The following is a 15,711-nucleotide window of genomic DNA, read 5'->3' as shown; positions in this document are numbered from 1 at the left end:
CCAAATTGCCAACATCTCTGGCCAAGTGACCCATGCCGATCCCTGAATATCCTCGTGAACTACACCTTAATCACCCAGGGAGACAGTGTGACCCGCATCACTAGCTAAGGTGGGCCCAGATAAAACCTGCATGGACACAGTTAAAACAATGGGCTTGGTCCTGCAGGATACCATATGACATGCATTGAAACCGGTAGGATAAATACAGAATAAAGAGGATATTCGGTAGAAGATTTGGGCTGGACAAACGACTTACCATGTGACTGCTTCTGTGGCCATGGTAGTCGGCAACTGATTTAATCACCAAATGAAACATTGTTATCAATGTAAAAAAAATGTACATGAATCTAGGCACTACATTGGCTAATTATTATTCAGAGGTTCCCACCCCCCACCCCCCCTAACCTAATGATGCCCCCCCCCCCCCCCAACGAAATTTTTTATGCCATTTTCTCAATGATTTACTCAATTATTTTATAATATTATACTTTTTTAGTATTATATTTTATCACATTTTGCATTAATTTAAACTGATTTTCTAATAATAATTTTGGTCATATCAGGTAATATTTCCATCCTGAAACGACAGATGCCAAACTGCTTTTGTTGAGGAAAGTGCGGGGTTGCAAATTTGATTTACAAGATCCCTTTCAATTATCAAAGCACCAGAAACGTATTTTCACATTAGAAGCTATAATTATGTAAATAATATGTACCTACATTTTTCTCGTCTTTTAACCACCCCCCCCCCCCCCCCCCGAAATTTTAATGACGCAGTCTGCATCGTTAACCCCCCCTGAAATTTTAATGACGCAGTCTGCATCGTTACCCCCCCTTGTGGGCACCCCTGTATTATTGTTATTTTATAGTTGTAATTTCCTAAATATGATTTGAATCAGTGATAGTAAATTTTTATTAATTTACATGCATGAACATTAAGAATATACTTTCTTAACACAATTATAACTTTAATGTCCCTAATGGCAAAAAACTTCCATGCGATCGCAGATAGATGATGAAGAATAATGGCTGTTCAGAATGTGTTCCCAGAGAATTTCTGATGGTGAAACTTGGCGTGAAGGTTCTCCAGCACCAGCACAACCATGGAAAGTGCACAGCCGATCGCCAGCAGACCGAACGCCGGAGTGAGTGACGACAAGTCGACACTGATGACCTCGGCACCCGTAGAAGCACAAGTGGGTTTGGAGGGACGCCACTCGTGGTTCTGGTGCTGCCACAGGCCAGTCTCTGCAATCTTGCGCATTCTGTATGTGCATTAAAATCACACTAAGTTCCTTTTCAAACCACTAAAAATGTGCAGAATCGTATCAATTATATTCAAGAAATATTTTAAATCACTTCAAAGTTAAATGTCATTAAAATATTTATTTAAAGATGTTTTACATACCATTAAATTTAGTATTTAAATAAATACTTTTTCGAAAAAAAATTAAATGTTACATTAACTAATTATGAGTATTTACTTTCAAAAATTAGATTTTGTTTTGGCTTATTTTATTTTTAGAACGAAAAAAATCTGTACTCCAGTGCATAGGAATCTAGGACAAAGCGACACTAGTGGTGAGGGACAAACTAGATAGACTGTGAGACAGTGTTGGTTTGCTAACAGTGCACTCCCTCTGGTCAAAAAGGCAGTTATTCTCTGTATCTCACAAGTGTGTGTGCTAAAATCATGTGACACCCAAGATTCAAGTGCAATGCAGCATGCTTAATGGCTTCGACGATATATCGATGAACAATCGCCTGCACGATGATTGAATAGAAGGGTTCATGATTTTAAAGTTTTAAGTTGGGTTTTAGATTTAGAAACGTAAAGGCGTTTTTCGGGCGAGGTAGTGAATAAGCACTGTCTTATTGCGATACAACTGTAAACTAACTTGCGGTACATATTCCAGAAGGATTCAATACCAAATCCCAGTAAGGTAACAAGAAGGCAACCATTTTAATAAACTATGGCCTGTGTGAGACTACAAACTGGTGAAAAAGAGACGATGGGTGGAAGCTTTAACAGGTTAAATTAATGTCAAGAAGCGGGAGTTCTGGGAAGTATTTGTACATACTCAAGGGAAGGTGGCAGAGGCTAAAGTGTCTTGGCAATTTAGAAGATGATTAAAATTAACTTTACTGGATACGAACCCTCTTGTTACTAAACTGACGCCCAATCAGTTAATTTTTAACAGAGTTGTTTAAGTTAGTTTATTTCATTTACAAAATACACATTTAAATATTTTCAACAAATAACTTAAAATGTATTTTGAAGGGATCATAAATGACTATACTTAAATAGTATCACAAGTATTAGTGTTACAAAAATTTAATGATGTTATCTGAGATAAAAGACATAGAATGCACTAAAATTTTAATGTAATAGGAAGTAAATACTGGTATATTCTGAAATTCAATCACAGATGTCTGCTTTCAATGTCTAGTGGATCTGCGAAAATTGAATGAACTGAAGATTACAGACGGACATTGAATTTGTCAGTGTAACACATTCCTTTTCCGCCCTAATACATCTCATCACTGCCCTAGGATCAATGGACTATGGAAAATCTACACGACCATCACAAAATATTTTAACAGTATTCATACACAGTTTATTTTAAGTTAAAGTTGTAGGTAGTTATAGGTAGCAGAATGTACTCAGAAATAAAACAATCTGAACAATTTATACAGATAGCAAATCATACTGACCCATAAGTGAACATCTTCTTGTAGGGAGACATGAAGGGAAATGCAAAGAAGCCCATCTCCACAGGGAATAACTCTATCTCCTTTAGAGCACATTTCTTCTCATCCGGGAACATGCTCTCAATAACAGGATAAGCTCTAACTGCTTCTGTGTGGAATGCAAAATTTTCTTTCAGAACCTTTGTCACCCCTTCCTCCATGGGAAAGTAGCTTACATGTCCCGCCATTTTCTTCTTGTACAATTTTTGAATTAGGTGGTCGGAATTCACCTGTACTTAGAAACACACGATATTCAAACAATTTAGCAAAAAAAGTTCTGTAATTTTACACAAGTAAATATGTTATTTTAATAAACAAGACCATAATGAATTATAAAACAAACCTATAATCTAGTAACTAGTACATTTGTACATAGCACAAGGTTGTCTCACGTGAGTCTACAAAACTCAGATAAACAAAGCTTGTAAATTTTTAAAATAGTATTATTTACGACAAACAATGAATCGGTTCATTTCCATATTCGACCCATAATGTATTGTTTTATAGAGTAGAATGAAAAAGTTATCGATGACACCGGTTTCCTATCAAATCTTTATTTTATTTCTGCTCACTTATCAACTAGTTATCACTGCTGGGTTAGTAATTATAAGGGAAACTTTCCATTCTTGTTTTTGTAAATTTTGACAAATACTATGAAAATCTATAGTATTTGGTTTTATTGAAGCACTGTTAACTGATATTGAACCTATTTGGCTTTTTAATTTAAGATTGATTCCCAATGTGCCTTGGAATACCGGCCGTCATTGTAACGACATGCGCACTATTTACAATTTTTTAAAATATTAATTATAAGGTGCAACTTAATGTTCACAAGGTTATTAAAAAGGGACTGCCTACATACATATCTGAGTAATAAAGGAAGACATCTGCTATAGTTAAAGCAAAAGTGAATTCATGAGCTCATAGAAAAGGGAAATCAGAACAGCCAGACTATGAATTGTTCCCATCTGTTAAGAAATGTTAGTCCAGTTACTTAAAAATGCATCACCTCGCTCTATTTCACTAAAGTTTGTTAAGTTTGTGAAGCTGAAGAGAGTAGGTACCACCTCGAAATAAGGTCTGTTGTAGATGATGTCTTCGGCCCCGAAATGCAGGTGACTGTCAATGAGATCCTTGGCAGTGTTGATGGTCTGTGCCTGCTGGTTTAGCAGGGTAGACACCACGATGGCGGCATAGAATGTGTTGAGGAGAACAGTCAGTAGCAGCATCAAGAAGAACACAAACCTCCAGGTGAACCACTTCGAGTCCAGCCAAGTACCTGGCACCATCAATCATACCAAGCAGTTACTTTAAAGAAGAATTCCGCAAATACGTTCATTTCTTCCGAACATAACCCAGATAAACAAGACAAAACAAATAAGAAAATTGAAAATGGTCATCATTATATATCCAAGCAATGTAATAAAATTGTTTCATATTTTTTTTAGAATTTTTAAATTTACATTCAAATAGTTTTAAAACACAAATGTTAACGATCTGTTAATTGGCTCATTGCCACTGTAGGAGCAAACACGTCCGAATATGTTAAGTGGTGTGAAGAATGTTGATTAACGGTACCTTGCTCGCCGACAATGCCGACGACAAGAAGCATGAGGTCGCTCCACGAGGGTATCTCCTCAGCATCCTCGCCTGTCACATCAGCATAGTGTGGTTGCACCCACGCCAACACCTTCAGGAAGGCGGCTATCACGAACCACATGAGGAACGTGCACAGCCACGTGCTGCCCGAGAAAGGCTTGACAAGGGCGTCCGTGCCACCCGACTCTGACGGGTGCCGGAAGATGGCGCAGATGCTGTCCGCGGCAACCGGCAAGGAAGTAAAACAACCACACTGTTCACAAGCCCGGTTCATAATCAGCCACGCTCTAGTGGTAGCTACACTGGATGGTCACACTGGATGTGTCGAGACGCAACGCGACGCCACAAGATGCGAAGCGACGAGACTGCCCCACCAAACTCTCACAGTATCATACGAGACACATGCTGAAATTGCTGAAGAAGAAATTAATTCGAACAGACTTTATATATTAATAAAAATTGCTGTATTATGGCAGTAAGAATATTATGGATGTTGATACCTGCTATTAATAGAGAGCGAGGAAGACTTGGTTAGTTTCACCATATATACCTACAACTTAGAGGAAATAAATCGATTTTTATAGAATATGGTACTGACGCCAACCATTAGTGCTCCTCGAATCCGCACAGACCACTATGGCGCATCGCCGCCTCGCCCCGAGTGTGTGTTACATGAACACACCTGGGTGCTACTACGAATTATTAAGCAGACAGATCCAAAATAATTTTTTACTACTCTACCCCGAAATAAAATCCTTGCTATACTCATAAGTATTCTCCAGGATAGGCTTTATACATAGTTCATATCACTATGTGTAAAAAGTGTCAACAGACAATTATTTACATATGCAAAGTCTTTTGTGTAACACTTCATTCTTTGCAGTTGTAGCCTAGAACTCTCCGACAGTGCAATTAGCCGATGCATTATATTCGGGAGGTTTGCATCTCCTATTCACTCCCATCGTGGCAATGATCATATCTTCTGGAAGGACGGCGGAGACTGACACTCACTGGAACTCCCAGCCGTAGCCGGTGCTGTAGTCGACGTAGTCCATGCGCGGCCGGTTCATCAGCAGCGTCGAGATGGCCGTGTCCACCTGCTGCTCTCCGATCAGCCGAGTGAGGCCGTCGTAGTTTCCGTCTTCCACCACGAACCCGAACTTGTCCGTCACCACCAGGTCCATGCTGCGCACGTACACATGGCATGTAAGCTGAGTGAGCTCAACGAGGTGAGTGGTGTATGTGAATTTGTGAAATCTTCTCTCTGCCTGCTTTTCTTCCCACAATATTTTTGAAGAAACCAGGACCATTTGTAGAATTTTAATCCGTGGGGAAATAAGAAGGAAGAAAGAGAGAAGTACGTTGCCGGCTGTTTACTTTAATTTTTTTTTCTTTTGTTAGTGGGTACGATAGATTTTGTAGGATTTCGAGGGGAGTGGTGACAGAATTGTCTACCTATCTCACCCACCCTCACACACACACATATATACACACATAACACACACACACACACACACACACACTTGCATTTGCCACTGGAGAAAAGTTAAAAATGTTGGTGAAAAATATGTAAACTGCCAGAAATTTTATACAGTAGGTAAGTATACGACCGACTGGAGACGTCTAGAGTAAATAAAATCGGGTTAGCGGAAGTCCATATTCTTCACCCTTAACTATTTCGGGTTACTTCCTTTCCCACCAGTGGTTCATTGTTTATTTTTTGTTTATAATCCAGTATAAACGACCATTTTTTTTTTCCTTCTTGCAATCTCCTTCATTTAGCAAAATATTTTTCTTCAAATATGTATAAAAGTATAGACAGATGAAATAAATTTTAATGAAAATCAGCACTACAATACAAAACAAAATTCCAATTTTAGTACTATATTATATTCTAAAAATCAGATATTAGATAGTTACTGTAGAATACAATTCAACATAATACAATATGAACTAAACTAGGTTGTCAAGAAGAAATTAGGGGCGCAGGCACTCATGCTAGTGTAAGCAAATATTTCCTTTATTAAAAATTGTTCGTTTCGCAAATTAGGTGTTATTAAATTTTATACTACTGAGATTCTCAAACAGGATAAATAATATTGTTCTTAGATTGGAGAGCTACCCTTAATTCATTCTGTAATTCAAATAAATTTACAAAAAATACCAGAAGAAAAAAATCAAGAAAATACATGCATTGTCTGTAAAATATTATACACCATTCATTTTTTCTGCACAACTTTCATACTGATGGGTAGTAAAAAAAATATATTGCCAGTTCCATCGCCACACATCAAATTATTAAAAATAATAACGGGTAAAAAAATGATGAACCACACTCACGTGAAGTTGAATTGCTGTTGGAGCATGATGTACAGGCCATAGTTGTAGGTGGCCATTGCATCCAGCTGCCGGTTCTCCAACTTCAACAAGTTAACTTTTGGATTCTCCAGAGGTGCGTTGATCTACCACAATAAAAATGCAAACTTTAGCTTCAGCATTCAGATGAATAGCTGGAAGTGGTCCAGTACCTGGCATATCGTGGAAGCGACCCTGGTGGTTGCAACACTTGGTTGTGCCACTGATAGACAGGACCACATACCCACTGCGGGGGACTCACCGTGATGCCGGTACGCAGCCGTACGCCTGCGAGGTCCCGCCGTTGGAGGTACTTGTAGGTGAAGGGCTGGAGGCGCAAACCCCCAGGCTTGGCCCAGCTCCCCGCCGTGGCGTGCACAAGGGGCGTGCCGGTTCCCACGCGGTACACCTCGTGCAGCAGCATACCATCCTCTCCGTCAGGGCTCGCCCACACCAGCTCGCTGTCCACTCGCAGCTCGAGATCCAGCTCGGACTCCCTCAAGCTCGTCCCAGCCGACCACACCAGCCAGTGGTAGCTCCCGTTCAGCAGGCGGCGGTCCGAGGCCTGCCCAAGGAGGTCGCATGCAGCGAATGTTTTTAGCCTTATTGGCCCAGCCTCGACTGCATTGGGTTTAGTGGTGGACCCAGAAGCTCGTGATTGTATTCAGAATGTAACTCTTTACAAATATGTCCATTCCATTCAGTATAAGATACGTTCAGAATGCTCGCTGCTCTCTTTGGCTCTGCTATTGATTAGAGCAAGTTTACTAGTTACGGTTACAGAATCAGGATTTTATTTTTGTTTGTTGTCTACAATTAAATCTCTACTCTCGCATGGGCATAATAATGTTTGAAATTTTAAATTTTGTGTTCAAAATACTAGTTATTAGTTCAACCTTCATGCATCGTACCTCCAAAACAACCTAACTAGGCCTTTAGGTATTTACCCCCTGACTCTGAGTAGTCTCATGCCCTAATGTTTGCTGGAACTCAGTCAGTTGTATATTATTCTCCATCTGGTACCCTGTAAATAGTAACTTAGCTTTAGGAACTTAAAAAACGTTAGGGGAGGTAACGACAATGTCTATTAGCAATAAACTTGTGATTTCGCACCAATATCAGTGTAACCTCGTGCATTAAATATCTGGAAACTGAAGTATTTCTCTCCCCCCCCCCCCCCCAAGACCAGATGACTAAGCCCCAGGGATTTTAACACCCCCCCACCTGGGTCTTTCACCACTTTAACGATGGTCCTGTGTGTTCGACGGGCTCGGGGAACTTGCAGGTGGGTCTGACCGACCATGACATGGGTTGCTATGGGTACTCACCAGCTGCAAGGCGCGCTCGCCCTCGGGACAGTCCAGGTCGAGGAACAAGCCGCACTTGTGGTAGTCCTGGCGGGCTGCCGCCTCCACGGCAGCTGCCCCCTGGCTGGGCCCCGGGGCGAACACCCACGTGCGTGCTCCCCCCAGACGCCGCCCTAACTTGTGGGCATCTACAACAGCGAACTATGATTGATCGCGTCCAAACAACAACAATAACACAAGTGCGAGCAGTTTACTCTTCGGCATGCCTTTTACACAGTTAATTTTTCGGCTTTAAAACTTTCCCATATGTTTGGCCAAAAATATTTTGGAGGTTTGTAACATCCTCGAAAATATCACAAGCACACGTCTATGTTTTTTTTGATAAGTTGGATGACTTGAGTTTCCATAAAATATTTTGCATATAGGCACGTGTCGTCGCATTTGTCCAAGTAGTTGACAGCACTTCTTATAAGAGCGTACCAGCTCGAAACAGAAATAGTGTCAAGGTAAAAGGATGGGATGCATTTTTTGGAATCCGGCAGAAGCGGGGTCATTTTCCGGTATTCAACCTTTTTTATGGTGGTGGAGGGTCCACGGGGCCACACAATAATAAACAATAACACAAATAAAAATTATTTATAAAATACATTTTTAGCCATAGCTTGTGAGGATTAGTTGCAAGTTTTCTTTTACTGCAGGACTTTGCTCCTTGCATTATTTATTTTACCACTTTAGGAAAAGAGAATAAAAATTCCCTTTGTGTTTAGGGCGGTTTGTTGGAGTGTTTCTGGGCGGGGGGGGGAGGCGGCGGCAGCTATCCTAGCTGCTTACACACCTCTATATAAGTTTATGACTTCTTATCATGACAATGGTTATTTTGCCACGGAATAAAAAAGAATAAAACGATGTAAAACCAGTTGGAAGTACATATAGATTAGAACTGTAAAATGAGCTCGAAGAAACATCAACCAAACAAATGTAACCAAAGCACGAAAAATGTCAGCTCCCTCTGCAAGATTCACCTAGAGTTGAACAGGTTAACAGGGTCACTTGTCTCGCTCGGATGTACTCGAAGTAGTCTCCGACCATCTGCAAGACGTCCTCTCGTAAGATCGCCAGTCCCGGAGACAAAACAGCAGCCACGAGCAAGACCGTCATGGCAGCCATATTCCTCTTCAACGCCCGCGGGCGGGACTGCTGGCGGTTAGAAAGTGCTTCATCAGTTTTCTCTCCGTAGTCTCCCTCATAATCGATCGCATGTAATAGCTGCATATAAAATTTCTCTCAACCTAGTTTGGTCGTGCGAAATCTCTGTGCCGTTCTGATGATTCAGTAGGTCAAACAGAATCTCTTTGCGCCATTTCGTAGTCACTTCGACAAATTTCTTTCCTTCTGTCGATATCTGCAGCTACAGTTATGTACACCAATGAGATTCTGTCTTTGAGAATCGGAGATGTTATTGACTTTGTGAAGGAATAAAAAAAAGTTTTTTTATCGTGATTGTCTCGCCACCCTCTTCAAACACAATTTTTTTTTATCTATCGATTATACTAGCGCAGCTCTGTCATGCTGAATGGCAAAGTGGAAGCGAACCCCAAAATTTTTATTATTTACGAGTTACGAATATTTTTTGGAACTGAAGAAAAAAGTTTCAACTTTCCTCCTTCATCTACTTACTATCGGTAAAATGTTTGTTGGATATATCGGTTTTTCCCCCTTTCGCGTTTCGATTGTATTTGTTTTTCCACAGTGTAACAATCATGAAGGGTGACAACAAAATAATTTTTAATACTTAATCATAAAAATAAACGTACATCATGAGGCTAGGTTTTATTCACCTTCAGCACATATTATATATAATTATTGTTATTGTATTAAAATTAAATCGACTTTTCGTATGTTTTTGTCCTTTTTTAATATATTTATGCCCTCCCCACACGATGCCCAATTTCTGCTGTACCTTCTGTTATACCCATGGTATAAAAGTGGACACAAAAGTTTGCATAGCAGAAGAGATGAAAATCTGTTTCTCCATACACACGATACCTAGAATGCTAACAGAAAACCGTCCCACGCAGTTCTCGACCAAAGCAAAGTAGAATAAACATGTCGCTGTCCATTTAACAAAATAGGTACTTAATGTATATCATAATTGCAGCTGTTTCTTTTTTAAAAAAATTGTTACCTGGTGAATGATATTAGATATTTTAAGTTATAAACTTCACTTGCAAAAAATATAGCAAAGTTTGTTTAGTATTTAAAAACCAATAAAGATCATTTTTGTAAGTAATACTTAATTTTCCTTGGTAGGTTCGTTTAAAAGTCTAGTAATTTAAAGGATACAACGAAATTTGTGTTTGCTTTAATGTAGTTTATTTTATATATATTTTTATAATATTACATCAAACAGAAGCTAATTCACTCTGGAGTCGGCCTGTCGCCTTCCCACTGGTTGGAGGGTGCGAGTCACGCAATATGACGGCGATCGAGATTATGTCCACGCCTGAAAGTCCACCGTGATACCCGGGGAGCTCAAAAAAATGTGAGCGAGTCGTTTAGTATGAGAGATTCAGCGATATATATCGTTACGATTTATTAAAAAGCAATAATAAATCGCCGTGTGGGAAACTACTGGGTTCGTAAATTTATAGCCCAATTAAAGATTTCACTACGTAGTTTTATTGGTTGCCATTATTTACTTCACTAACAAATCATATAAAAATTCCAAATAAACAATTGCACTTAAAAATGTTGCTTCCCCAGTCACTCGTTTTTACAATCCACACACCTCGCTGGGCCGCACCTCTGGCGCAACTCTCGCCGCAGCACCCCTCGTGGGTCTCCACCGCCGCACTTCGCCGCCCTCGTCGCACTTCCCTTCGCCGAAGCTCCGCTCGACGCTTCGTTCGGGACTCTCGCCACACCCGCGGCACTCTCGCCACCCAACTATCACCGAGAAACTAGCTCGCCCAGGAACTCCGCACTATCGCCCCGGAAAAACTCTCCCCGGAGGGCCGGCGTCCCGGGCTTATATAAGCCGTGGTGCCACTTCTAGAAGTCGCGAGCGCGGCTGGGGCCAGTCGCGTCATTCCGCGCCGACCCGACACCAGAAATTCTCGAGACAAGCGTCGGCGGCTCGCGGAACTCCCCAGCTGTCAGGCGTCAGATAACTGCGCCGAGACAGAGCTAGAAGTGAGGGGCAGGAGGGAGGGGAGGCGGCGACCCTTGTGATCCACCAGGCGCGCGCGGCACGTCTCACGTTGCGGCGGCCACGTGGCGTCAGTGGCCGTTCTGGGCCGCCAGCCAGCTCCGAACCTGCGCGCGCCGCAGCTCTGCTCACGTTCGTAACAATATGATGAAATAAATGTATGCAATAAAATATTGAACTAATATGTTTGAATAAATATTAGTACACCAAAATTAATTAGTTAATGGTGACTACCTGTCCAGTTACTAATACTTTTAGAAGTACATCTCCCTTGCAGCTAGCTAACAATCAGTTGTTATCGACCATTACAACCTGATCATTTTAATTTTCATGAGCATCCAAAAGCCAGTTGAGTTAAATTATTTTGTTGGGCAGACACTTCAGGGAATGTTTACCTGGTGTTGCAAACGCAGCTTGAGCAGTAATCGTTGGAGAATCTCTCAAGTGATGCAACCTCTTCTACTCATTCAATGAATACAAGCTCACCTAAAATATGAGAGCAGATCGCAATGAGAAGTATTTGCTGAATGGCTTCTGAAAATTTGAGAAGCCCATCTGCCACAAGAAAAAGTTTTTGGTGACGATAGCTTCCAAGATTCCTGAGCCTTGCGTCGCTCCGGTAAGGGGAATAAACTGAAGTCTTAATGAAAGAGTGATACATTTTTTGAATTTTTAAATTGTTGTACTTTAAATATAGAGTAAATATTAGCTAATAACAAAACTCAATTAATTAATCGGGTTATCCTTTCCAGACCTGTTTTCTCCACAAGTAAAAACATCCAGGTTCAAATATTGATCTAACATAAGAAAGTTTACTAGGAAGTCCCTTAAATAAAGCAGTTTTAAAAAAAAAACAAATTAAAAGAGAAAATTTTGTGTAAATTCTTTAAAAGTACACAACTCTGTACAAGGACAGTATTCAAATTTCCTTGCCCTCCCATTAAAACTTTTCTGCAAAAAATAAACATTAAAAACCACAAAGTTCTTTCTGATCGGATGGCGTAAAAACGTGATAGTTTTCTGTCTCCCATGGAAGCGAACATCTGCCGATTTTCCCATCATAAGAAATGCATACAGAACACAACAGAATACCTCGGCAGCTGAAAAAAATGTCCGGAAACTTGGCACCATCTTGACTCCCTTCTTTTACGAATACAATACACTGACGACAGTCGTCGTACCCTCCCAGATACAGAGGCCGTACCTGGCCACCGACGCGGGCCTGAGGGGGCCTGTTTTCCCCCCCAGTGAACCCCAGTGTGTGCGACGGCCAGGGACGCACCCGCGTGCGCCCTAGCATGCCAACGAGTGTTTTTTCTATGTGACTTTATCTTTTATTTCAGTGTGTATATATTTGTAAACGATTAAGGGATTTGAATGTGTGTAATTAACTTATTTTATTTATTATTCATTGTGCAAGTTCGCTGTGTAATTAATGTCTCGTGTATGTCTTTGTAAATAATTCAATAACTTTTTCTGAAGTGTTTCGCCGTAGTATGTAATTGCAGCCTGGCGCGCCGCGGGACGGAGCTCTCTCCCACGCCGGCCGATTTTCCCCTCCCTCCCCGCCACCCGCGGGCGCCGGCCCGCGGGCGAGCGGGGAGAGGCAGTCGCGTCCTGGTCTCGAGCGGAGACAGACGTGTTCGTTGCTCCGCGAGCCGCGCACGTTGCGCTCGGGATTGAACGTTCGCTCAGTCCGCAGTCGGTCACGGCAGCTGAGCTGCCACCGCGAATCAGCTTAGCATTGTTAACTTACGAGTCATCGGGAGACGTGTCTAGCGGGCAGTTTCTACAACGCGAACGTGGTGCTACGAGTCTCTGAACTTTTCGCCGTCCACGGAACATTACGTAACGGGCCGCGTATGTACAGCGCTCCGTCTTCGGGCCCTCTCTCACTGGGTCAGCCTAGCATTAATAAACTTTACGATTCGCGCCGAAACGTATTTGAGAACCGCCCCGTCATCAGGGAGTCCGTGTCGCCGTGGTAGGGCACTTGTTCCGCGACGGTTCCGCCAGGCTGCGGCAGGACTTTATAAGCGTTAATAAAAGACGGCTCGTGAAATTCGTTAATGCCGTGTTCTGCTTGCGACAACCGACCAACATTCCTCGCAATCACTTCACTCTCCCTCCAGGTCCCGCCTTTCCCGGTCCCGGCCACGTTGGCCTGGACCCACACCTCTCCGACGAGGGCAGTACGGGCATAACAGGACATTTATTTCAACGGGAAAACGGGGACCTGAAGCCGAGGGACGTCATTTGGCGCCCAACGTGGGGCCGTAAGCATACGCAAGCGCACGCAAGCGCACGCAAGCGCACGCAAGCGCGCAGGTGCAGGACAGAACGGAAGCAGGTGCGGCTGCGCGGCGTGGGAGCGGCTCGAATTCGAGACGTCGCGCCGGCGCGCCGGCGGGAGATAACGCAGCGCGGGAACGGCGCGAACACGAGACGTTTCGGCGAGAGATAGCGCGTCGTGGGGGACAGAAATACAAGACGGCGGTGCAGCGGTATCCCGGACTGAAGATAACGCGCTGGGGAGGATCGTATTGTATTACTGGGGGAGATTGTGTTCACGATCCGCGGATCAGTAGCACAGGAGGACAGGATGGCGTGGAAACAGGCGGGACAAGAAAGATACGATCTAATCAGTTTCGAAACGGACTTGTGTGAGGAGGGAGACTCCGCGAAAATGGACGTAAAAAACGAGGTGTGCGGGTCCGGTGGCGCGGCCGAGGGCGCGAACAGCACGGACAGCACAGTTGAGGACAGTAATCGGGAACAGGGGGACAGGCACGCGGACGCAGATGGGCCGGTAGTGCGGTACGTGAGCGCGCAGTTTGAGTTGCCAGAGTTTGCGGGGAGAGACAACGAGGACCCGCGGGAGTTTTTGCGGGAGTGTGAACACCTCCTAAAACTGTACGAAGTGCGACGGGCGGAGTGGACGCCGCGAGTGGCGGGACAGCTCCGCGGTGAGGCAAGGAATTGGTGGTCAATGGCCGGGAGTTTTGATACCGAGTGGGGACATTTTGTACGCCAAGTCAAAACTAGGTTTGATAACGATCAGGCGCGGGCAATGTGTTTGCGGACATTTTATTGCCGAAACCAGGAGGAGGACGAGAGTGCAGAGCAGTTCATTTACGAGAAGTTACGCATGTTCCGCCGATTGGGGACAAGTGGGGACGTGAGTGCGGCGTTGCCAACCATTGTCGAACAATTGCTGCCAGAGTTTCGCCCCTTCATGAGGACGGCTGCTGGTCGTGACACGGAGGAGTTCGTGGCCCTCGCCCGCGTGATCGAACGTGACATGTCGCAGTGGAGGACGGCACTCAGGGGCGCGAGAGCTCCCCGTGCTCGCTCGGGGCCGCGGGGGGTCACCGTCACAGAGGTCACGGACAGTGACTTGGCCGTGGTGAGCTACGCCGGCGGCGCGGGACCGCGCAGGACAACAGACCGCGGTGGCACCAGGGAACGCCCGGAACCAGCTGCGACAGGAGGACGTCACGAGCGGACAGATACGAGAGAGAGGGACGAACGTCCGCCGCGATGCCGTTTTTGCCCGGACGCGTACCATTGGCATCGCCTCTGCCCCACCAGAGCCGCGTGGGAGGAGGCGCGCGAAGGCAACACGTCGCAGGCGGGAAACGCAGGACCGGGGGCGGAGGGACAACTGGGTGCCGCTCCCCGGCCCGCCAGCCACCGGCAGTCCCAGTAACTGACAGAACACGTCGACCACCACCGGCGCCTACCGCACTAACGTCCTGTATGCCGCCGGGAAGCAGGGGACAACGGGACTACTCCTCATCAGCTGTCCCCACGCCGAGGCAACTGCGGGGACAGCTGACTGCCGGCGCCACCACCGCGGCCCTGAGGCCGGGTATACCAGGGCCGGACCAGCCGCCTCGTCGACACGCCGTCGACGGGGTGGACAACCAGAGCGTCAGCGCAGGCATCCCGCCGGCCATCTCCGTGCAGGGACAGCTGACTGCCGGCGCCACCACCGCGGCCCTGAGGCCGGTTATACCAGGGCCGGACCAGCCGCCTCGTCGACACGCCGTCGACGGGGTGGACAATCAGAGCATCAGCGCAGGCGTCCCGCCGGCCATCTCCGGGCAGGGACAGCCGACTGCCGGCGCCACCACCGCGGCCCTGAGGCCGGGTGTACCAGGGCCGGACCAGCCGCCTCGTCGACACGCCGTCGACGGGGTGGACAATCAGAGCATCAGCGCAGGCATCGTGCCGGCCATCTCCGGGCAGGGACAGCTGACTGCCGGCGCCACCACCGCGGCCCTGAGGCCGGGTATACCAGGGTCGGACCAGCTGCCTCGTCGACACGCCGTCGACGGGGCGGACAACCAGAGCATCAGCGCAGGCATCCCGCCGGCCATCTCCGTGCAGGGACAGCTGACTGCCGGCGCCACCACCGCGGCCCTGAGGCCGGTTATACCAGGGCCGGACCAGCCGCCTCGTCGACCTGTCGTCGACGAGGTGGACCAC

At 45.2% G+C, this 15,711-nt stretch overlaps 2 protein-coding genes across 2 annotated transcripts in view; both read right to left on the bottom strand.

The window, feature by feature from the left end:
- Positions 1 to 15,711, bottom strand: part of LOC134537381 (uncharacterized) — an 843,397-nt gene that overhangs the window by 10,721 nt on the left and 816,965 nt on the right. The window lies entirely within an intron of this gene.
- On the bottom strand, positions 1,034 to 9,179 carry LOC134537234 (glutamate receptor ionotropic, delta-2-like). The gene is made up of 9 exons (XM_063377501.1): positions 9,035 to 9,179; positions 8,034 to 8,200; positions 6,950 to 7,270; positions 6,691 to 6,812; positions 5,362 to 5,535; positions 4,330 to 4,565; positions 3,816 to 4,030; positions 2,716 to 2,891; positions 1,034 to 1,265 (listed from the first exon to the last, which is right to left on the bottom strand). The coding sequence occupies exons 1-9, from the start codon at positions 9,177 to 9,179 to the stop codon at positions 1,034 to 1,036; spliced, it is 1,788 nt and encodes a 595-aa protein (XP_063233571.1).

Source organism: Bacillus rossius, chromosome 12 (assembly GCF_032445375.1).
Source record: "Bacillus rossius redtenbacheri isolate Brsri chromosome 12, Brsri_v3, whole genome shotgun sequence".
Classification (NCBI taxonomy): Eukaryota; Metazoa; Arthropoda; class Insecta; order Phasmatodea; family Bacillidae; genus Bacillus; species Bacillus rossius.
The sequence above is the reverse complement of the archived record's forward strand: the minus strand, read 5'-3'. Positions and strand labels throughout refer to the sequence as shown.

Excerpts from the sequence above, each read along its gene's own strand:
- LOC134537234 (XM_063377501.1), bottom strand. The coding sequence starts at position 9,179 with ATGGCTGCCATGACGGTCTTGCTCGTGGCTGCTGTTTTGTCTCCGGGA. Across the intron at positions 8,201-9,034 it reads GTTAACCTGTTCAACTCTAG|ATGCCCACAAGTTAGGGCGG; the intron begins GTGAATCTTGCA and ends TCGCTGTTGTAG. Across the intron at positions 6,813-6,949 it reads CGGTGAGTCCCCCGCAGTGG|ATCAACGCACCTCTGGAGAA; the intron begins GTATGTGGTCCT and ends TTATTGTGGTAG.